Source organism: Heloderma suspectum, chromosome 17 (genome assembly GCF_057233095.1).
Source record: "Heloderma suspectum isolate Gila_16-S chromosome 17, 16-S_ref, whole genome shotgun sequence".
Taxonomy (NCBI): Eukaryota; Metazoa; Chordata; class Lepidosauria; order Squamata; family Helodermatidae; genus Heloderma; species Heloderma suspectum.
This window is the reverse complement of record NC_139474.1, coordinates 15149880-15172725: the sequence shown is the minus strand read 5'-3', so window position 1 is coordinate 15172725 and position 22846 is coordinate 15149880. Positions and strand designations below refer to the sequence as shown.

Below are 22846 nucleotides of genomic sequence, written 5' to 3'. Positions count from 1 at the left end.
ACTGCAGGGACACAAACAGCAGTGGCTACGGCCACCGCCATTTGCATCCCGGACGGCAAGGATTGCATCCCCCCCAGCCAGAATTTCGGGGGGGAGGGACGGGGCACCACCCCCCTGGCCAGAATTTCAGGGGGAGGGACGGAGCACCTCCCCCCCACCGCGAATGAAGTTTCATGAAAGGTAAGGGACTTTCGTACATCCCTACTTCGGGGGCAAGTGTTTCTACAGCAATCGATTATTATTTTTTTTCCCAGTGTTCCAGGGGTCGCATCCTTTTTGACACCACAACCCTATCCTTATCTAATCACAGTAAGCCCCATTGCTTTCAATGGAATATATGTTTGAGCACACAAAGATTAGGTTATGCTAATTTCCCCCCCTATTGATTTTAATAGGTATGCGCATTTCATATGACACTTTCCCTAACATATACATTTTTGTATGCAAGTTTTGAGCAACAAAATTTGGAGAAATGTGCAATTGAAAGGGTAACTTTGTATCCATTAGGGATGTGTGAATCAGCAAAATCTGAGCTCCCCAAAGTTCTCCAAATTTCATCTTGAGATACATTCCGACTCTAGTCCACATCAGATTGTAAGCTTCGGGTGTTCCTTTTTTTTCTTTTCTTTTTTCCCAGGAAAATCCTTGTGTATCTCTCTGTGTATTTTTTTTTCCCCAAATGTACGCACCAATTATCCACATTTTTAGATGTATACATTTGTTTTTGAAATGTACTCATTTTGGAATGTATGCATTTTTGATAGCTATGCATGTTGTCAAATGCACACACACACACACACACACACACGAGTGTGTGTGTGTGTGTGTGTGTGTGTGTATGGTCTGTGGATTATATTACAAGCTCAGAAATATATGGAGTTCAACCACAGGTGTCATCTGAGTTTGTGTCAGTCCTTCCCCCACTGCCATTCCCCTGCCCCACCAACACAAATTCCTACAGCTGCAAGCAATCACTTTGTTCTTTTTTAGGGATGTACGGACTGTGTAAAATCCTCTCCATCTGTGTTTCATGGATGGTTGAGTGCCTTTTGTTCTGTTGTCCACTCACAGATGGATGCAAATTCTTTCTTTCTTTTTTTCCCGTCATGAGGAAAAATACACAAATAATTATATAAGAAGTTCTATAACAATTTACATAATTTACATCAGTACGTAACATTTAGTGTATTGTCCCCCATTCCATTCAACTTTTTCTCAGCAGAAACTTGCATATTTTCCTATGAATAAATATGCATACATTTCAGGAAAGTTTTAAAAAAAAATCCTAAAGGCCACGGACTCCGCATGGCCTGAGGGGGGTGCTCTAAAGTGGATTCCACAGGTCGTATTCCTAGAAAGCTGAGCTCATTTTAGTCTGACTCGAATTTCTCCAGCATCCCTATTTTTCTTGTCCCATAATTGGCTTTCCTTGGACAAACACCTCAATCACAGCATGCTCTGAAAATCTGTCATCTCCAAGCCCTTGACTAACTGGTACACCTCCTTTGATGACGGCTGCACCTAAATCATCAGCTTCAACTCACTTTTGCTCTTGGCCTAGATGTGGTAATAAAAAAGATAGCAATTCCATCTTTGCTTTCTTTGCCAAATAATAACTTCAGAAGGCGGTTCAACAGAAAAGTTGTATATTCAACATGAAAGCCAGGGTGGGGTTTCGAAGACAGATGTGTTATTAGAATTAATTGCAGTTCTATCTCATCCTGTCTCCAAAAGCTCAAGGTAGACAACCCTCCTCCAATTTTGCCATCATAACAACTCTGTGAAGTAGATGAAGTTAAAGAATACTGACTGCCCCAATATCACTCAGTGAGCCTCAGGGTTGAGTGGTGATTTGAACCTGGCTGTCTCAGTTCCTTGACTGATACTTTAATCACTATGCCACATAGCCCTCCAGAGTTAGAACCCTTGAATGAAGGGGCGACTTCAGCTCTAGTAATTAAGGCATATATCCCAACTTACTGCCATCTTGTTGCTTTCAGAATGATGAGGGGACATATAGATCAGTGGGGGAGCACCTGCTTTGAATGCAGAAGGTCTCAGGTTCAATCCCTGGCATCTCCAAGTGGGGCTGGTGAGGCACACATCTACAACCCTAGACCAGGACTAGGCAACCTGATGTCCTCCAGAAGTTTTGGACTATGGATGCCCAGCCCGCATGGCCAATGGTCAAGATGTGTAGTTCAAACATATGGCAGGCATTACATTGCCTAAAATAGTTCCCAAGAAAGCTTCTGGCTGTCAGTCTTAGGGAGAGAGATGCAAGCAATGTTCAAAATTGCCAGGACTGGTTCTCTGAACATCGTCTCACCGCTAGTTCCATGCCCAGTTCCTGTTTGCATTTGCGATGTCTGTTTGTTCCGTGTGAATGGGAAAGCAAGCACAAAATGAGTGGCAATGGAATGCAAAATCTGTGCAACTTTCCCCACATTTGCGCAACTTCCCGAATTTGCACAACTTTCCTCCACAGAATAAAGTGGAGATGACTCATCCTACAGGGGAAAGTTGCACAAATTAGGAAATGTGCACAAATCAAACTGGGAACATTGTGCAAAGCAAATCAGATGCGAGCACATGTCTGGGAATTTGCCAACATGTTTGGCAGACATGTGCTCAGGCTTGCAATCATGTTTGGATGCAAGGACTCAGCAGATGGATATGGACCCAGCCAGCACCAGGTAGGGTCCGTCCGGGAGGAAGTTCATGGGATGGGGTGGGGGAATGGTCCGTTCCACTATGGACTCGGGGGGGGATTCTAAAGAATCCGGCCCCATTGGAGTCCGTGGCCGAATTCTCCGCCACCCCTACTTTGGTCACAATGTTTCCCTCGACAGACAGGCTATTCAGAATTCTCAAAATGGTACAGGTTTTATAAACATGACCACCAAAGGGCCACCTGTTTGACAAAGCTTACTTTCCCCAAACTCAGGCAAGCTTTTACAGCTCTTTGTTTTCAAACTATGTCAACAGCAATGATTGACGGCAGTTATGCTCAGATTCCTCTGGCTCGACGTTTATGAATTTGCGATGCTGCAGAGATTGAAGATCTACCACATTAGTGGCTTTCCTGCCCTTTATACTCTGAACCAAGGTCTAAATTCATGGGGTTTATTTTGTCTTATCTGTACTGTAACACTGTTCCAGAGAAGATTTTCTATCTTTTGTCTGATACAGATCCCACCATAACTCACAAGGTCTCTCTCTTTGCTTTGGCAGCATCAAAAAATCATGCAAAATCCATTTCTGACAATGCAGTTGACTAGGGGATGCCTTATTTTAAAGGTCTTTTAGCTGTTTCACTTCTCAGATCATAATTATTCATTTAAATATGGTAGTAGTATATTTTAATGAATTTTAAACAATATACTGTGAATATATTTTAGTTTTAACCATTTTAGATTTTGACCTGATGTTGTATCTGCCCCAATATATTTTTGTTGTTTACTTGTTTTGTATATGTGACTGGCCTATGGCCTAAAAAAGGTAAAGGTAAAGATGTCCCCAACCAGTCGTGTCCGACTCTAGGGTGCGGTGCTCATCCCCGTTTCTAAGCCAAAGAGCCAGCGCTGTCCGAAGACGCTTCCGTGGTCATGTGGCCAGTATGACTGAACACCGAGGTGCACAGAACACTGTTACCTTTCCCGCCGAAGCGGTACCTATTTATCTACTTGAAATTTCTTGCTTTCGAACTGCTAGGTTGGCAGGAGCTGGGACTGAAGACGGGAGCTCACTCCGTCACGCAGCACTCGGGTCTCGAACTGCTGACCTGCTGACCTTCCAGTCTGCAGTTCAGCGTCTTAACCACTAAGCCACCGCAGCCCGGCCTATGGCCTACTACTAAATAAATGGAATAAAAATGTGTTGCGAGCCAAAACAAAATTCTCATGCATCCCTCATACATCCCTAGTCAGTGTAGATAATACTGAGTGAAATGGACCAATGCTCTTACTTGGTTTCATATTCTCCTGTCTTCTGTGCCATGCACTTTACTGACTTGTCCCCTCTTGAGCAATGGGTGGGACAGCATACACTCTCCCACACCCACACCCTGCACAAAATGGAACATGTGATGAGGACATATGCAGAGATAATTTGCCCAACCTCTTCCCTTCAAAGGGTATCTCACACATTGCCTGTGCATATGTTCATGACACACATTACACAAAGGAGTGGTAGATGTCTCAGAAGGGGATTGCTTTGGTCAGTGCACATGAAGCAGACCATAATGATTATGTACCATTATGCAGGTCGAACCCACTCGTCTTGGTGAGTCTTCTTGCTGCACTCAGCTCAATTACACTCCACCCTGCAGCAACTAAATAAAATAGCACATGTCACATGTATGGGTTCCCTGAGTATGCAATACAGAAATTAATGGGCTTCGGGTGCATTCCATTTATGTGTAGACTCATACTCCTTTTCAGTATTGCTTCCTTCCTTTAAGAATCTATACCTTTAATCTATAGCGTAAAGAAACAAAACCAGAAAACCTGAAGTTCTTTCCATATGAAGAAATGGTGAAAGGCCAGTAAATCCTTTACAAAAATGAACTGAAATGAAATTCTCACCCATCTTTAGCAGTATTGCCAGTCCAGTCCCTCGTCCTTCATAGGCACATAGGAAGGCAACTTCTACTAAGTCAGACCCTTGGCCCATCAAGCCCAGTAATGTCAACACTGACTGGCAGTGGCTCTCCAGCCTTTCATCGAATCACAGAATAGTAGGGTTGGAAGGGGCCAATAAGACCATCGAGACCAACCCCCCCACCACCCTTCAGGCAGAATTCCTTCCTAGCCTTTAGGGATGTACAGACTGTATAAAATCCGCTCCGTCCATGTCTCGCAGATTGTCAGGTGCCCCTTTTCCCCTGTCTTCCATTCACAGATGGATTCAAATTATTTTTGCTGTGAGGAAAAATATGCAAATAATTCCCTAAGAGGGTTTGTAACAATTTCCATGATTTACCTAGGGTTGGCAGAGAATTTCTCCCCGAAACTTCGGGGGGCCGAGCGCCAACGTGTTCGGCCCCCCGAAGAAGTTTCGGGGAGAAATTCTCCACACACCCCCGCACCCTGCACCCCCCCCGGGACGGGACTTACCTTTCCCGAATGTCCCTCCCAGCGGCGGGTCCCGGCGGCGGTTCATCGGGTCTTCGTCAGGGGCGGGGGCGGCAGCCGATCTTTTGACCGGCTGCCGCCACCGCCATTCCAATAAAACTAAAAAAACAACAACACCCCCATGATAGGCTACGTGACGATTAACGTAGCCTATCACGGCTAGATTTGCAAAGTCAGCCGTGATAGGCTACGTAAATCGTCACGTAGCCTATCACGGGTGACTTTGAAAAAAAAAAGCGCGTACGGCTAATGGCGGCCCCCATAGGGAGCCGCCATTCCCGTTCCTTATTTGGTCGCTGTAGTCTACGTAAAGATTATGTAGACTACGGCGAAAATAAGGGCAACGCTATTTGCGTTGCCCTTATTTTCGCCGTAGTCTTCGTAAAGATTTATGTAGACTACAGCGACCAAATAAGGAACGCGAATGGCGGCTCCCTATGGGGGCCGCCATTTGCGTACGTGCTTCTTTTTTTTTTAAGTCAGCCGTGATAGGCTACGTGATGATTTACGTAGCCTATCACGGCTGACTTTGCAGATCTAGCCATGATAGGCTACGTTAATCGTCACGTAGCCTAACACGGGGTCGTTTTTTTTTAAAAAAAAACTTTTTATTTCGCGGCCGGGCGAGCCGAGGCGCCTCCTCCCCAGCCTGAATTTCAGCCGGGCGAGGCGGGAAGCCTCCCCCCCCAGCCTGAACTTCGGGGGGAGAGCAGCGAAGCGCCTCCCCCCCACCGTGAAAAGCTGCGAGACCAGGTAAGTGGCTTTCGTGCAGTCCTAGATTTACCTTAGTATGTAACGTTTACGTACTATTTACGTACATTTACGAACCGTCCTCCATTCACTGCAACTTCTCCCCACATATATTTACCAATATCAGCAGAAACCTGTGTATTTTTCTGCAGATAAATATGCGCACATTTTGGGAAAGTAAAAAAAAAAAAAAGATCCAGAAGTCCATGGACTCCACACGGCTTGAGAGGTTCGGTCTGCAGCAGATTCCACTCGTTGGATTCTTAGAAATCTGAGCTCACTTTAGTTCATCTTGAATTTTCCCAGAATCCCTATTAGTCTTACCTGGAAATCCTGAGGATCAAAAAATGGCACCTTCAAAGCCCGAGCTCCAGCACTGAGCCACGGCCCTTACCTCACAGCTAAGTTAGGTGTACAAAACTATGCATAGCGTGGAGAAAGTGGAGAGTGAGACATGTTTCTCCCTTTTCTCATAATACCTGAACCCAATAGCATCATCCCAAGAAGCTGAGTGGTGGGAACTTCAGTATAAAAGGAAGTACCTCTTCACACACTGCACAGTTAAACAATGGAAATCAGGGCTACAAGATGTCGTGATTGCCAACACTTTGGATGGCTTTAAAAGGGGATTAGACAAATTCCTGGAGGAGAAGGCTCTCAATGGCTACTAGTTCTGATGGCTACATGCTACCTCCAGTATCAGAAGCAGTATGTCTGTGTATACCAGTTGCTGGGGAACATGGGCAGGAAGGCACTGTTGCACTCATGTCCTGCTTGTGGGTTTCCCATGGGCAGCTGGTTGGCAGGTTGGCCACTGTGTGAACAGAATGCTGGATGAGATGGACCTTTGGTCTGATCCAGCAGGGCTCTTCTTATGTTATTATGTTTGTAAGACTGGCACGAAAGAAGGAAATTCAACAGCACTCATGAAAACTAAGTATTGTGAAGGCCCGGGAGTGAGAGGGGGTGGGATGTTGACATGATGTGATATCTGCCCGGTGCTCTGAATGTCAAAGCAGGTAGAGTTGGCAGTAATATCAAAGCACATGGTACTAATATGGGGTAGAGGAGAGACACACATTAACTGGAAGGAATGGACATTATAACAAGCTGTGGGTGAGCAGCGCTTTGTACAACATTCAGAAATATCAGATCAAGCCATGGGGGCAGAACCTCTGTCCCCGGGGCCAAATCCACCAGGGGTCCCAACACAGGGGTCCACAGATGGTCATCCCCCCTTTTCTTGGCTCCAGCCCTTTCCCCAACCAGCAATCATTTGGTAGTTTCCCAGCATTTCTGCAGGGTTTTTTCCCCCCATTCTAAAATTTTAAAATGCCTCTCATAAGGCTTAGTTACGGGCAGGAAGAGCTTTAAGCAAAATTATGCTGGTATTTTTGGTACTTTGCCTTTCTCCCCACCCACCTCCTGAATGCAGCCCCCGAGAGTTTCTCTGAAATGGAATTCAACACCCTGGTTGAAAGAGGTTCAACATACTTGGATTAAGCAATGGATGGAGAAATTCTAGTGCATCAGTTCCCCTTCTGGGAAGCAAGGGCAAGTAATACAGGACAAATGCGATTGAGGAGAAATTCAGAAGCATCTCTATCAATATGCCAATGCCATCAGTCTGCTGTATCCCTCCCATTATTGCTTATCCAGATAACCACTACTGCTGTTGCCACTATTCTGTAACTAGATCCATTCTTATATTTTAAAAAAAAAATGGTGGCAGGGAATTGGGCCAGCTGTATGGCCAATCGTTTGACTAATCAAAATGAAATTTGCATGGACCTGTGCTGTGCATATTCTGTAGAACGTCTCAGTCTGCAGAAAAGTTGGAATGGGTGAGAATTTCTGATAAGGATTTAATAAAATTCACAAATGTTATACATTCCTTCATATTTGGGATGGAATGAACTTGAGATTTTTCTTCATTAAAAAAATAGAGTTTTGGAGAATCCAAAACTGCCAGATTCTTCCATCCAGGCAGAAGGCTTTGAGCATTTTGCTTTTAAAAGTTTGGGTTTGAATCCCTGTATATTTAACCATGTGAATGCTGAAATAGTGTCCCTACCTCCTCCCCCCCTCCTCCTCCCCCTCTTCTTCTTCTTCTTCTTCTGATTTTCTGACAAGCTCCACTCTTTAACAGCTATTTGGCAGGCAGGTGCATCATGGTCCATTCCATGCTGGGAATAGCTCTACCTATTGAATTTGGCCAGTGCAGTTCGGTTTGGTTTTGATAAGAATTTACCAAGATTTGCACATTCAGCTGAATCCATATTTTTATTCACAGATGCCCTCAAACTACTAATTTTGTATGCAACTTTTGAGCCAGCAGCTGCATCACAAAATTTGGAGGAGTGCACAGTCTGTGTTCTGAGCTACATCTTAGTCCAGAAAGTTTGAATTAGGTTGCTTCACTTAAAACTGCAGACCACCTGAAATTCACCCTCCCCCATCTCTAATTAGGAATATATGACAAATGTTTCAGTTCAGTTTTGATCAGGATTTACCCAGTTTGCACCATACAGAATGAACACAGAGTCAGATGCAATCTGTGGTCAAAAATTGTACATTTCCACATTTGCAATGTGGACTGGAAAAAAAGAAGACATTTTTGATAGCATGCAACTGAAGAACAAAAAATATGTACTTCTGTAAAAATGTGCACAAATGGGTTTTAATCAATAGGAGAGGACCGCACACATTTGAAATATGCCCAAAATTTATTAATACTTCTGGGGGAAAATATGCATGAAAATACCCATGAATTTTCATGTGAAAAGAAAAGAAAATAATAATAAAAAAGCTTTCAGTTGGAACAAGCTTCAACATGGAACTCAGAGACCTTCAGTGAGCTCAAGGTTTGCTGATTTGCAAATACGTATCCCTACATGGGATGGTTGAAACATATGGGATTGAGCAGTGCTCCAACTAAGATTGTGTTTCTGAAGTCATATATGAAGAAACGTTCATACACCATATGTAGATTTAAGTAAAAACTGATCACTTAGATGAGGCTGACAGAATATTGGACTGGACCAGGGAGGTGCTGGGAAGCAACTTCAGTCAGGGTGTCTTCGGAAGGAAGCAAAATAGAAACCTACACATTAGCCAAAGTTCTGAGCACCAACCTTTGTCCAACAGTTACTCCATAAGAAAAGGGCAGAACGCAATACGGCCAAGAGTTGGGTTTGAGGTTATGCTAATAATAAAGTCAATTAGGTGGTATGTTCAATTGTTTTAGCCTATGAAATGACCACATGTGTTCTACACACCACCAGGTAATATACCGAGCCCAAAAATAAAGCAGAAGAGCACAGCAAACCAGTCTCCCGACAATTATAGCAAATGAAGCATGTGTAGCAAATTTTGGCTGGGATCTAATTAAGATCTTAGCGTTCAAAGGCTTCCTCATCCCCTTAAGGCTGTGTAAGCACCATTATAAAAACTCTGGTGGCTCTTAAAAAGGACTTCTTTGAATTCAGCTGCTGAGGGAACCAGGTAAGTCGGACTTAACACAAATGGAATAGAATTATGGGTATGGTGCTTTATGAGTTGTCTCCACTTCAGACTGCCTCACCCCCCACCCCACCCCATGCCCCACAACAAGGAATCCATCTCAGACCACTAACTTGTGAAAAGTCCCATTGATTTAACTGGGGCCAGCTTTGAGTAAAACTGTTTCTCTGATGCTTTTGGCTAGGAGTTGAATGAAGACTACTCATGTTTATTCATGATTGACATTTACTGGTGTGTTTTTGGAATGTGCTATAGTATTTCCCTTCTCTTTACTTTTCTATTTCACATTGGTCAGCATCTGCATTGCTTTATATTCCTTTAGGTTCTCACATCCTGTTTTTTCTTCCTGAGATAGATGATGGTAGAGGGAGAGAGAGAGATGATAGAGAGATCTTGTAGTTGTTCAAGGCTTCATTCCTATACACCCTTGTCTAGGCATAAGTCCCAGTGGGCTCTGTAAGGCTTACTTTTGAGTGGAGATATGTAGGACTGCATAACTGTCTGTACACTCACTACATCCTGGTGGCAGGAAACTCAAAATCAGTGGTGTTTCTTCAAAACCAGGAGTCACTGGGCTGGGGGGGGGGGCTTTGGGGCATCCATTGGCCATTTTCACCACTGCCCCTCCCCACCTGGTGGGCTGCACATTCTGTGGGCCTCCATGGGGAGGGGGAGGGTGGTTTGCTTCCCAAAATCAGCAGCAAAATGCTTTGTAGCACTTAAAGGGTTAAATTTAGCTTGTTTTCAAGGGTTAAATTTAGCTTGCACCAATCAAATCATTTATTATTTTATTTGATTTGGGGGGAGAGAGAGAGAGAGAGAGAGAGAGAGAGAGAGAATGCTGCACTGGGGATAGGGGTCAGCACACAGACACTTACTACACTTTTCCATTTTGTTCCATTTTCTTAGATTTTTGATACAGAAGAGAAACGACACTATAGTATAGCTGAGATGTAGGACAGAGGGGTGTGTGGAATTTACAGATATTTTTATCAAGTCATTGAAGTTGAACCTCTGTGGGTTTCTTGTGATATGCTGCTCAAGAACAAATCCCCAAACTGACTTTGAATGTCACTTCAAGCAACATTTTCAGGTGACAATTCTAGGAGATACACATAATTCCTTGACCTGTTTAATTTGACATAGACAACATGCTGCTTCAGAAATGGCTCCCTATAAGCAATGGACATGGTTGTCACAGAGAGGAAGGGCAGGGTCTCTTCTTGATCATCCCAGAGTGCAGGACACGGAATCATGGGCTCAAGTCAAGTGACGGGAAGCCAGATTCCGGCTGAACATCAGAAAAAATGTCCTGACTGTTAGAGCAATACAACAGTGGAACCAGTGACCTAGGGAGGTGGTGGGCTCTCCCACCCTGGAGGCATTCAAGAGGAGGCTGGACAGCCATCTGTCGGGGATGCTTTGGCTTAGATTCCTGCACAGAGTAGGGGGTTGGACTTGATGGTCTTATAGACCCCTTCCAACCCTACTATTCTGTGATCCTGTGAGTTTCCCATATTATGTTGAACCAGAGACATATTGGAGCTCAGACTCAGAGACACATTGGAGCTCAGCCAAACATTTTGTCCAGCTCTTTTTTTGATGGGGGGTCAGGATGTTTGGGGGTGAATTGAAACCCTCCTCTGAATCATGGGGGGGGGTCACTAAAATCTCAGAGGAACAGGGGCTGTCTCTTACCTTAACAGTACAAGGTGGCGAAACCACAAACAGTTAAGGTCAGGAACAGCCCCCACTGAACACCTGACAATTTCTGTAAATGTTCATCTTTTTTTTCTGTCCCCACAAATAAAAAAGAATGCAGCACACCATTTTCACCTCGGGGGGGGGGGTGATTTTCAGAAAACATGGGGGAGGAGTTTGGCCCAGCATTAAGATAAATAGGTAGGTAAGTATGAGGCTCAGAACTTATATCCCGGTATCCAAGGGACACACTTTTCGAACTATTTGGATTGGACATAGATCTTGATGACATAGGACGGGGCAGTCAGCTTGGTGCCCTCCAGATGTTTTGGGCTAAAATTGCTATCATGGGCAATGGTGAAGGTTTCCTGCCCTGCCATAGAAGATGGGCAAAAATTATTTGGGGAGCCAAGAGGGTAATGTATCCTCTAGAAATCTAGCATCTATTCATAAAATGTATTCATCTGGGCCTGAGATGTTTTGTGAGCTCATAATTCTCTCCTTAAAGAAAAGGTGAGCATTACCTCCCTTAAAACCCTTCCCAGCTCAAATTAAAATATAAAATGAATTCCATACCAAGCCTGTATCCCAATAAACCTGTCACCCCTTTAAACTTTACCATTTTGCTCAGTGAGTAGGAAATGATCCAACCGCAGGATGAAGGCAAGAGGGATATCTTCCCCTCCCTCCCTCTACTGTATAAGTGCAGAACAGGATGAATGCTCTCAGTGTCTTTTGGCTCTCCTTTCTCTCCCCAAGAGTGCTGGAGCTCCAGCTGCTAGTCCCATCAGTAGACGGTGCTTAAAAGGAAGGAGGAGATTTGGGGATTAAGGGACTCTATTGGTGGGATGGAAGGGTTTGGGGGTTTCATGGGGGAGGTGAAGAACTTTGGCTTCTGAATATGCCAACCCTGTCTTCCCGTTACCTGGGCAAGAGCCCAACTTCTTAAATGTGAGCTACAGGGAGGGATAGGGGATTCAGTGATGGTTGATTCGCAGAGATTCTACAGGTTCCACCTTGTGACTCAGCCCACCTTGCTCTCATTTCCAGTTGTGATCTGCTGGTGCACATTTTGGTATGCATTTGGCTGAAATTTCCTAAGACAGGAGAAGTGCACATTTTGGAACACGTTTCTTTTCAAAGTGCGCCCTCAAGTGCGCACTTTCCCCACATAGATTGTTAAAGTGGAGATGTATGCATTTTGCAAATGCAGTCACAAGCTCGGGAATGTCTGAACCCCCCCCCCGCCCCACCCCTTCCCCCAAACTCTGCTTTCCTTCAAGTTCAGGGTTGCAAGTGGAATAATCATACATCTGTAGGCACTGGTAGCTTTTCCATGACTAGATGCAGGGGACCACTAGGCAGACAACTCTATTTGCTTTGACCCAGTTGTTTGATATCAGCCACCCTATGTAATTTGTTATTAGTCTAGGGTCATTGCTACACCAGCCCCAAATCCTGCATTTAAAACAGAGCTTTCTGCTTCGGTTTTAAATGCAGGATCACGATGACTCCCTTTTTCACCCGCTTCCTTTTCCCTCTCCCCTTTCTCCCTCCCCGTATCTGAGTCTTCCATGATCTTCCATTGATCTCGCTCCTCTTCTTGCCTCTTTCCTCCTCTTCTTCTTTTCAGGGAGGAAATTCAAACAGAACACAATGGGGTAATTTGATTGCTCATGATCTGCGATCTGTTTAAAAACAGAACAAAGAGCATTTAGTGCAGGACAGGAGACGCCTTGGAGGTTCACAGCGTCATGTAAAGAGCCCGCAAACTTCCGTGAAGGAGCCATCTCAATCGCCAGATAAAAGCTCTGTGTGAAGAAAGCCCTGAACTCATGAGAAGTGTGCATGCATGTGGGAGTAATGTAGTCTGAAAACAAAATGTAAAAACAAAGTAGGGACTGGTTTACATAATGGTAGGTGTGCAGTTTTCCCCTGATATCAAAGTGGAACCTGGCAAGCATATCAGATCCATCCTCTATCTGGCTTCCTTCCTTGATGCCTCTGAAGCAACTGCTTTGGTTACTTCTTTTCAGAAATCAAAGCCTCACTCTCTGGAACCTGTTCAAACTGGCTTGGTTCTTTTTTGGTAAAACATGCTAATATTAAACCTTTAGCAATGAACTGTTGGAATGCCATCCACACCCTGCTGTGTGGGTTTTAATTTCCCTAAAATGCTTTGCAAGTATCGCCAACTTGGCATCTCTGACTAAGCGGCATCCTTCTGAATGGAAGAGTGACTTCAGCATGAGTCGACTGAGTCCTTTTATTTTTAATCCCCGTCTTTCTTTTTATTGGGGTGGGGGAAAGGACGCTCAAAAGCTATTTATGGAAAAACATACAAGGCAGACAGTCTTCTGCCAATAACAATAGCAATAATTTAAAAAATTGGATAACTCCTGGGGGAAGGACCACAGCTCAGAGCAGAACACCTACTTTGGATCCAGAAAGTTCTCATATTTATGTTCTTATCTGTTATTACTTTTATATTCTACTTTTTTTCCCTCTTGGAAGGAAGCCAAGGAAGCTTACTTGGTCCTCGTCCTCTCCATTTTACCCCCACAATAACCCTGTGAGGTAGAATCATCATAGAATAGGAGGGTTAGAAGGCCATCGAGGCCAACCCCCAGGTTAGGCTGAGAGTCAGTGACTGGCCCAAAGACACCCAGTGAGCTTCCATGGCTGAGTGGGGACTAGAAGCTGGGCCTCCCTAATTCCAGTCCAACACTGTATCCACTATACCACACTGTTTGAGATTTGACCCTGCCATCTCTAGTTAAAGAGGATAAGATTTCTGGTCCTGGGAAAGACCTCTGTCTGGCATAAGGATGTATGAGAAATTGGAGCCCCATTCCCCTCCCTGCAAGTGCAGGGAGGGGAGTAGGGGCATCAGCTTGGCAGACACAACTTGGAGAAATGAGCCTGGAGGAGTTTGTCAGACTCCAAGGCTTAGCCAAGCACCCATCCCTACCCCACCCCCAGAAAAAGAAGGGCCATTGCAAAATCTCTGAATATCCTGCAGGGGTTTTCAACGTCGGCTGCCATTTTCCACCCCCACGACGCCCCGGAATGCTGCCAGATCTTTGGGGCATTGTAGAAGATGCAAAATGGTGGTCGGGTTGCCCACAGAGTTGGTGTTTCCCCTCATAATGGTATAAAAAAGAAAACCTTAGGGGGGGGGAAGGCATTTTCCACCACCACTACTAATAATGAGCCCCACCCTTGAGAAACAGTGGGAGAATTTCTCCTGCACCTGCCCCTGAATCAATTCAGTGAAATGGTCTGCACAATTTGCCCACAAATCTGGTGGAGAATTTCAAGAGGACATTTGCACGCTATTCTAGAGCAGGGATGGCAGAACCAGTGATTTTTAAGCTCAACAAAATTCTCCATAATGCCGTTCCAAGCTCATTTTGCCTAATTCCTGTTTTCATTTTCAATCCATTTCCAGGCTCACCCGAACGGGAAAAGTGTGCATTTCAAACAGTGAAGATGTGCATTCCTGTGCAAATTATTCAAAAGGATGCACTCTCCACCCCATGTATAAAGTGTACAAATGTGCATTTTTAATGCGCTTTTTTCCCAAATGTGATCACATTTTTCAAAAAAGTTGTCAACAGTTCTGGGAAAGAATTCCACCACTCATGCTTGCATTTAGGACTGCAAAGATGACATGTTTGCATGATTTGTGAACATAAACAGAAGTGTGCATCCCTCTTATAGAGCTGAGTCTATATACGGCATTTTTGTCAGGGTAGGAGCCATAGTCGAGTGGTAGAATATATGCTTTCCATGCGGAAGGTCCTAGTTCCAATCCTGGGTTTAAATAATCAGGGAGTAGATGACAGGAACAACCTTCCTCACCTTAGAGAAATTCATTCAGTTCATGTTTTAATGCAAAGCAGCAAAGGTATCTGATTTTGCACATTTGAACCAAGACATGAAACAAATCTTAGTTATCTTTCAAAATTCACACTTTTCTGAATGTTTCAGTGAAGCTCTACAATCAAACAATGCATGCAACAATGCATATATTGGTAGAAACAATGTCCAAAATGCATTATATTAGGAATATATATATATATATATATATACACACATATATGGCAAAATTTGGCAAAACAAGATGTGCATTAGGGGAAATGTGCACAAAAATGCAGATAGATAGATAGATAGATAGATAGATAGATAGATAGACAGATAGATAGACAGATAGATATGCAAATAGATACAGATAGATACAGATAGACGATAGATAGACGATAGATAGACGATAGATAGACGATAGATAGACGATAGATAGATAGATTGATAGACGATTGATAGATAAATTGATAGACGATTGATAGATAGATTGATAGACGATTGATAGATAGATTGATAGACGATTGATAGATAGATAGATAGATAGATAGATAGACGATTGATAGATAGATAGATAGACGATTGATAGATAGATAGATAGATAGATAGATAGACGATTGATAGATAGATAGATAGACGATAGATAGATAGACGATTGATAGATAGATAGATAGATAGATAGACGATTGATAGATAGATAGATAGATAGATGATTGATAGATAGATAGATAGATAGATGATTGATAGATAGATAGATGATTGATAGATAGATAGATAGATGATTGATAGATAGATAGATAGATGATTGATAGATAGATAGATAGATAGACGATTGATAGATAGATAGATAGATAGATAGACGATTGATAGATAGATAGATAGACGATTGATAGATAGATAGATAGATAGATAGACGATTGATAGATAGATAGACGATTGATAGATAGATAGATAGATAGATAGACGATTGATAGATAGATAGATAGACGATTGATAGATAGATAGATAGATAGATAGATAGATAGATAGATAGATGTAGACAGACAGACAGACAGACAGACAGATGATAGATAGATACAGATAGATATGCAGATAGATATACTGTATGCAGATATGTAGATGTAGATGTAGATATGGCAAAATTGGCAAAATTGGCAAAATTGCGCACAAGCTGTGCATTAGGAGAAATGTGCACAAAAATGCTCATATATATACATATACATACATACATATTCATGTGCTATTTCTTAAAAGACAAAGCTCCAAATTCAGACATCTCAGAGTATAGGGGACTGGCATTTTCATTTCTGTCGACAGAGTTTCTAGATGTGGATATCTCCGATTCTGATTTCCACCTTTCCCTCCAGCGTTCGATGATTCAGATAAGCAGGCTACACCCATTGTGAAGCGTCCTGAAACATTCTCTTCATTTTATATTGGCACACCTTTGCTGCATCTGCCCTCTGGTTGTGAAACATGCAGAGGGTGGCACGGCAGGTACGTCCCATCCAGTCAAGCAGGCTTCTCTCAGGAAGGATAACATTTCTCAGGAACCTGATTTCCTCTTGAGCTCTCTCTTTAATCACAGAAGAACCACAGAAAAGACTCATCTCTGGCCAGTGCCAGGTCTGGGTTTTGGCAGGCCCTTGGTTGAGGCAAGTTCAACGCCCTTTCCTTCTTTGAGTCTACCTTCTCACCATCATGACCACCAGATTGGTGCTCTTACTCCTCTATCTCATCATTGCTACCACTTGCTTACTTGAAGATGACAAATTGAGCGAGTCGGCTGCAGCATCTCTGCCCCTCCTCCTCACCAGGAGGTGAGAAAAGGGAGGTGAGAGCAAGAGGCAGGTGAACAAGCAGGTTGCCATGGGGAAGAGGAGGAGAAACTCCTAGGAGCCCTTGTCAGTGGGCCCCTGCTGGTGGGGGGCGGGGTGGGCTTGGCAGGTGCCCAACTGTGCTGATCCTTGACTCCAGCCCTGCCCCTGGCCTTCCTCTCATGGGCCTTTGGTGCCTGTAATGCACATGCTCATCCCTTGCCCTGAAGACCAACGGGCCTTCCTGCTGCCAATAAGATGAACCATCGGATTTGTTGTTCATTAAAAAATGAGGCCCATTCAGGCCCTCTCCTTCCCATCAGGTGAGAAGGAAGGTGGGGATGAGGCTATTTCCGCTGCCCTCTATGCGTGTCCTTGGTACTTGCGCCATTGCCTTCCATGTCTGGGGAGGAGAACTTCAGTGGGGCACCTTCTCTAATCGAGGAGGCTCCCTGACCAATTGAGAACTCTTGAAGATTGTGATTTTCAGCCATGTGGGAAGCTTCCATGAGTAGAAAAGACTTCCCGTTGTAGAAGTTTGTCTTTCTTTCTTTATTTATTTATTTATTTATTGCATTTATACCCCGCCTTTCTCCCTCTCGCAAGGAACTCAAGGCGGCTTACATTATCCTCCTCCTCACCGTTGTATCCTCACAACAACAACCCTGTGAGGTGGGTTGGGCTGAGAGTGTGTGACTGGCCCAAAGTCACCCAGTGAGCTTCCATGGCCGAGTGGGGACTAGAACCCGGATCTCCCGGCTCCCAGTCCATCACTCTCACCACTACACTACACTTCCCAACATATGGATGGTGTTGAGGTATGGACGTGGGGATTGGGCAGAGGGGTGGAACTAGCATTCTCATTCCCCCACACACACACCACTCATTGTGTGAAGGGCATAAAACCTGAAGAGGTCTATGGCCACCATTTCATACACCACCACATGGTGACTTCTGGCCACTATAAACACACCATGGTATGTATATCCATGGGGCAGGGAGTCTCACTTTGGTTGGGCTCTATAGTGTATGTATCTTTCAGTTTAATTTGGCCCTGTAAAGCATTAGACTGTGTCACCAAGTTTCCTATTTCCTAGTTCACAAATATGCATCTCAGTGGTTTATAAGGGACATCTCAATGCAAGGTGAGCACTGAATCCCTGCAAGATCTTCCAGGGCTCAAATCCTCTGAGCAAACAAAATCTTCCTTCACTGCCCCCAAACTTTGGAATGGCAGGAGCAGGGGGGAAGAGCTTCCCACTCTCTGGAGTCTGGCACCCTGCTATGGTTGCAAGTCAGGTGTGGGGCCTGCTGGGAAATATAGTCTCTCCAGTGTTAGTAAGTGGGTAAGTAGGTGAATGGATGGTGATTGAGGGAGTATGGAAGCACACCAGAGGGATTGGATGATGGGGGAGGCCTTTCTCTTCATACCACTGCCATCAGAGGTATGTTTGGCAGGGATGTGAGACAGGGCCTTCTCAGTGGCCACTCCCAGGCTCTGTAACTCCCTGCTGACGGAGGCTAGGTTGGCCCCCTCTCTGTTGTCTTTCAACCAGTGGGCAAATGCTTTAAAAAAAAATGTGGCAGGCCTCTGTCATGCAAGCTGGCCTGGGGCGGTGGTGGTTATTATTATTATTAATTGGTGCTGTTTATTTCTTTAATTGTGATGTTTTAAATGTATTTGCTTTCATTTTAGTTAAGATTTTGTTTTTAATCTGGATTTTATTGTTAGCCAACCTGAGCAATGTTTTTGATGGACAAATAACATATCCATTAATTAATCAATTAATTAATTAATCAATCAACCAGTCCTTCCTTGACCTTGACCCTCTCCCCCCTCCCCAGGTCCCATTGTGAAAACCCTAAGTGCTTTTTCTTTCTCTTTAACCTATTTCCTTGCTTTAAGACACCCATCCTTTGATGGGAATGACTTTCCTTTCCTAACTGGTATGTTGTCTTCCATGATACATCCCTGAGCAAATCTGGGGCTTTCAAGAGTTACTGCTTGAGTTCCTGAGACATAATTAGCAATGCTCAGAGCTTTTTTTTAAAAAAAAAAAAACAGGGAGTGTCTGAGTTCTCCTGCCAGCTATAAAGCTGTGGAAATAGCTGAATACTCCACATGGGTGGTGTGAGTTTTCTTAGTGAGAAGCCAGAGTGAAGAAGGTATGTTGTATGCTGAGTTAACATCGCAGTCTCTAATATTCCTTGTTGAACTGGACTCAGAAAGAGGTAAAGGGATCAATTTAAGGGAGGGAGTGGAAAGCATGGAAAAGGGACATGGGAGGGATGTTGCTCTCTTGAACAAGGGGGTGGTTAGGAATGGAATTCATGCGCGGAGGAAATGATCTTTGAAGAATGTCTGTGGGCTGTGCTATGAAAGAAAACAATGAAATCATGGGCCATGCCAAGTCTGTAGGAGTCAGAAGGAAGCCAGGCAGGTAATTGGGAATGACACAAATAATTTAAGGAAGGAAGGGGCCCATTTGGAGCAATTGAGGCAGGTGGGTCATCCATGAACAAACACAACTGACATTTTAAGGAGGAAGTTGGAGAGAAAGAGCCAAAGGCAAGGTTCCATTTTGAGGGGTCTGCCCTTTCCTGGATTCTTCCATGGCCTTCTCAAAATTATGGGGTTCCAAGTCAGAGTGTCCACCAGACTTGGCCTGATGTGAAGAGTTGGTCATGGATTTGGAAGGTCCCTGCTTGGGTGAGGAATCTGAAGCCATTTGAGGAAAATGGAAGGAAGAATATTGACCAGACTGGCAAAGATTCTAGCTGTGGGGTTCCCTCACAAACTTGTTGACACTGAATTTCACTGAGAGCAAAATTCCTAGATAGATTTGGTGGCTTCTAGGATGCAAAAGCATCCAAGGAATTGTGAGGAAAGCTGAAACAGCTCTCTAAGACCAGTGACATTCCTCAGAAGGTAGAGAGGTATAGTCCACCATAGCATCTCAAATGGTCACTGAACCTCAAACTAACTTATTTATTTATTTATTTATTTATTAGATTTATTAATCACCCATTTGGCTGGTCACCCAGCCACTCTGGGTGATGTACAAAGTACATAATAGAACAGTTTAAAACAATACAATTGTACAATAAAAGCATCATTTTCTAAAAATACCCTAACCCACCCCAAATGCCTGCCTGAACAACCACATTTTTAATGCACAGCGGAAGCTCATTAAAGAGGGGGCATGGCAGAGTTCCCTAGGGAGGGAGTTCCACAAAGTGGGGGCCACCACAGAGAAGGCCCTCTCCCTCATCCCCACCAGTCTAGCTGTCCTGGCTGATGGGACAGAGAGAAGGCCATCCGAGGCTGATCTTGTTAAGTGAGATGTTGCTGGAGGCGCTCCTTAAGAGCACCTAACTCCACTTATCTCTGACATATTTTTTTTCAGGCTGACCACCATCCCATCAGAATGTCCAGCTCAGCTGTGAAGTGCGTGACGACCCCATGCGTCACCTCATGCCCAGATGCGAAAGTGGTGATCCACCCACCGCCGCTTGTCCTTACCCTACCAGGACTGACCCTCACAACAGCCCCTAGCCAGTGCCTTGTGGAAACCAAGACATCATGCCTCACGAACGGCTCAGAGGTGTGTGGTGATGGATGCTCCACGGCGGTCGTCACCAGGTCCTCAGGCCTGCGTGCAATTTCTGGGGGAGACACACCGTGTTGTACAACCACCTGTCCTGACTCACAACTAATGATTCAGCCCCCACCGGTTTGCATTACAGTTCCAGGGGCCATCCTCACCAGCTACCCCAACGAATGCCTCATAGAATCCTCGACCCCCTGTGCCCCCAGTGGCTCCCAGCCATGTGCCCTCACTCATTCGACGTCTGTTTCCGACTGCTCCCTTACCCCGGGCCGTATGTCTTGCTCTGCCTCTGTCCCGAGCGGGCTCAATGTTGCATCCTCAGGGTGCATCACACGGGGTCCCAGTTCCAAAGTGGTGATACACCCACCACCAATCGAGGTCACTATTCCTGGCCCTGTTCTCGAAATTGCTGCTGAGGAGTGCGTGGTGGAAGTCTACAACCCTTGCGACAGCACCAACGCCATCACCGGTGGAGAACGGTGTGCCATCACCAGCGGCGATGAAGGTGAAGTCAAGGCCCTGGCAGCCAAGACATGCGCAACGGTATGCGGGGTGCTAGGTGCATCTACATGTGTCTCCCAGGGACCAGAGATGAAAATAATGATCCAGCCCCCTCCGATTGAAGTGGACCTTCCCGGACCAATCCTTCAAGTCTTCCCCGAAGCATGCAAAGTGGAAACTCTTAACCCGTGTGTTCCCAAGGCCCAGGAACTGTGCAGCAGTGATCCTCAGGCACTGTGCAGCACAAAGAATACAACTTCCACAGCCCTGGCTACCAGGAACACCTCACTATGTGCCGTAAAACGCCCTCTGCCTGACATCCGAAGGCCTGCTCGCCCATGGGCTGAGATGTACAGCCGGTCCATGACACCACGAAGCATCGTGGCAAAGGCGTCCCAGTTCACAAAATACCACAATTCCTTCAGCTCAGCGAGCTATCAGTCATCATACTGAGCTCCCAAAGCACATGGAACACAAAGGACAGTTAGAATGAGAATATTGCTACATGGGTCAATGGATGGGAAGGTGCTCATCCTGAACACCTAGATGGACTTTAAAAAAAAAAAAAAAATCTCTCACTCAGTGATTTGGAACCGAAGAAAGCTTTTCCCTCTGCTATTCTCCCCAGTTAGGTCCCACTGGGATTAAAACACAGACAGTTAAAAGAGTATTGATCCCAATGATTTCAATGCATTCTTAATGTGCCCTTTACTGTATCTGTTGTTTTCAGCTTTCTTTCGCAACTTGGTTTGGGGTTAGCTACCCTCCAAACTCGGTTTTGTTATGGCTACCCTCCAAACTATATTGGGAATTGACCTGAATATAGGGAAAGCCAGCCCTCTGGGGGCTTGACGGATTTCTCCCAAGCCCCCACTCAGTGTGCGTTAGAGAGCCATGCTGTGGGCTCCCACCAGAACTCACAGGCACTCAGCACAAATGGCTCCTTTTCACTCCCAAGACCCAAGAGGAAAAAGGAGCCATTTAGCGCTGCTCCCGCCGCTGAGCCTAATTGTCTCCTCCCCTCCTCTCAGATCCCAATGACTGAGATTGCCATTTTGTTGAGGTCAAGCCTGTCCCATCTCATTTCCGCACAAGCTTGTGATTTCTTAAAAAAAAAAGCAACAAACAAACAAAATGGGTACGAAAATGTACAAAAATCCATCCGAAAATGCATGCCTTTTTGTGTGTACAAAAATTGCATTCGTTTTGTGTGTGCAAAATCCGTACGAAAGTGCGTACCTTTCATGTGTGCATTTTGTATAATGGAAACATCACTGTATGCATTTTGCCCACATTTTTAAATATAAGAATTCCCCCCCCCCCAAGTACTTTGTAGGGCTGCAATGCTGTTTTGCGCATGGTTATCTTGAATATGCACATTTGTGCACATGTCTCCCTAATATGCACATTTGCTGTCTCATCTCACTGAAGGGTTCAAATTGGGACAATCAATTTTTTATTATTATCGTTTTAAGACTTGACCATGTGAATTATTCACCCAGTCCTATAATATTGCCAGATGAGTCTTGCCAGATGAGTCTATCTAGTTCAGAATCATGTTCCCAACAATGGTAATTCAACCCCCATCATAGCTGCCAATAGACCTCTCTTCCATGAATTTGTCCAATCCTAAGCCACTGAGTTCTGTCATTATTATATGTTCTGTGAAGAAATACTTCCTTTGATCCATCTTGAACCTGCTTGCCAAATCAGTGAGAACATCAGTGTGCTCATGTATCTGTGTAAGAATGGGAATATATTGAGGGAATTCCATGGAGATATGTGATTATTGGTCTCTACCTGGAAAATCACAGTACACCTTCGGATCTCCAATTTCTCCAGGTCCTTTAGGGGAAGCCATGACAATCAACCCTGTTTTAATCTAGGGCTATCGATCGTGGGATAATCCGGCCCTTTTGGGGCTCGACAGATTTCCCTGGGCCCC

At 44.6% G+C, this 22846-nt stretch overlaps 1 protein-coding gene across 1 annotated transcript; it reads left to right on the top strand.

Moving 5' to 3' along the window:
* Positions 1-20217: 20217 nt before the first annotated feature.
* On the top strand, positions 20218-21450 carry LOC146334591 (uncharacterized). The gene has a single exon (XM_084824038.1). It carries the CDS (start codon positions 20218-20220, stop codon positions 21352-21354), a length of 1137 nt encoding a protein of 378 aa, XP_084680164.1. The 3' UTR covers positions 21355-21450.
* Positions 21451-22846: the final 1396 nt, after the last annotated feature.

What these genes read in the sequence shown, in the direction of transcription:
- LOC146334591 (XM_084824038.1), top strand. Translation starts at nt 20,218, where the DNA reads ATGTCCAGCTCAGCTGTGAAGTGCGTGACGACCCCATGCGTCACCTCA.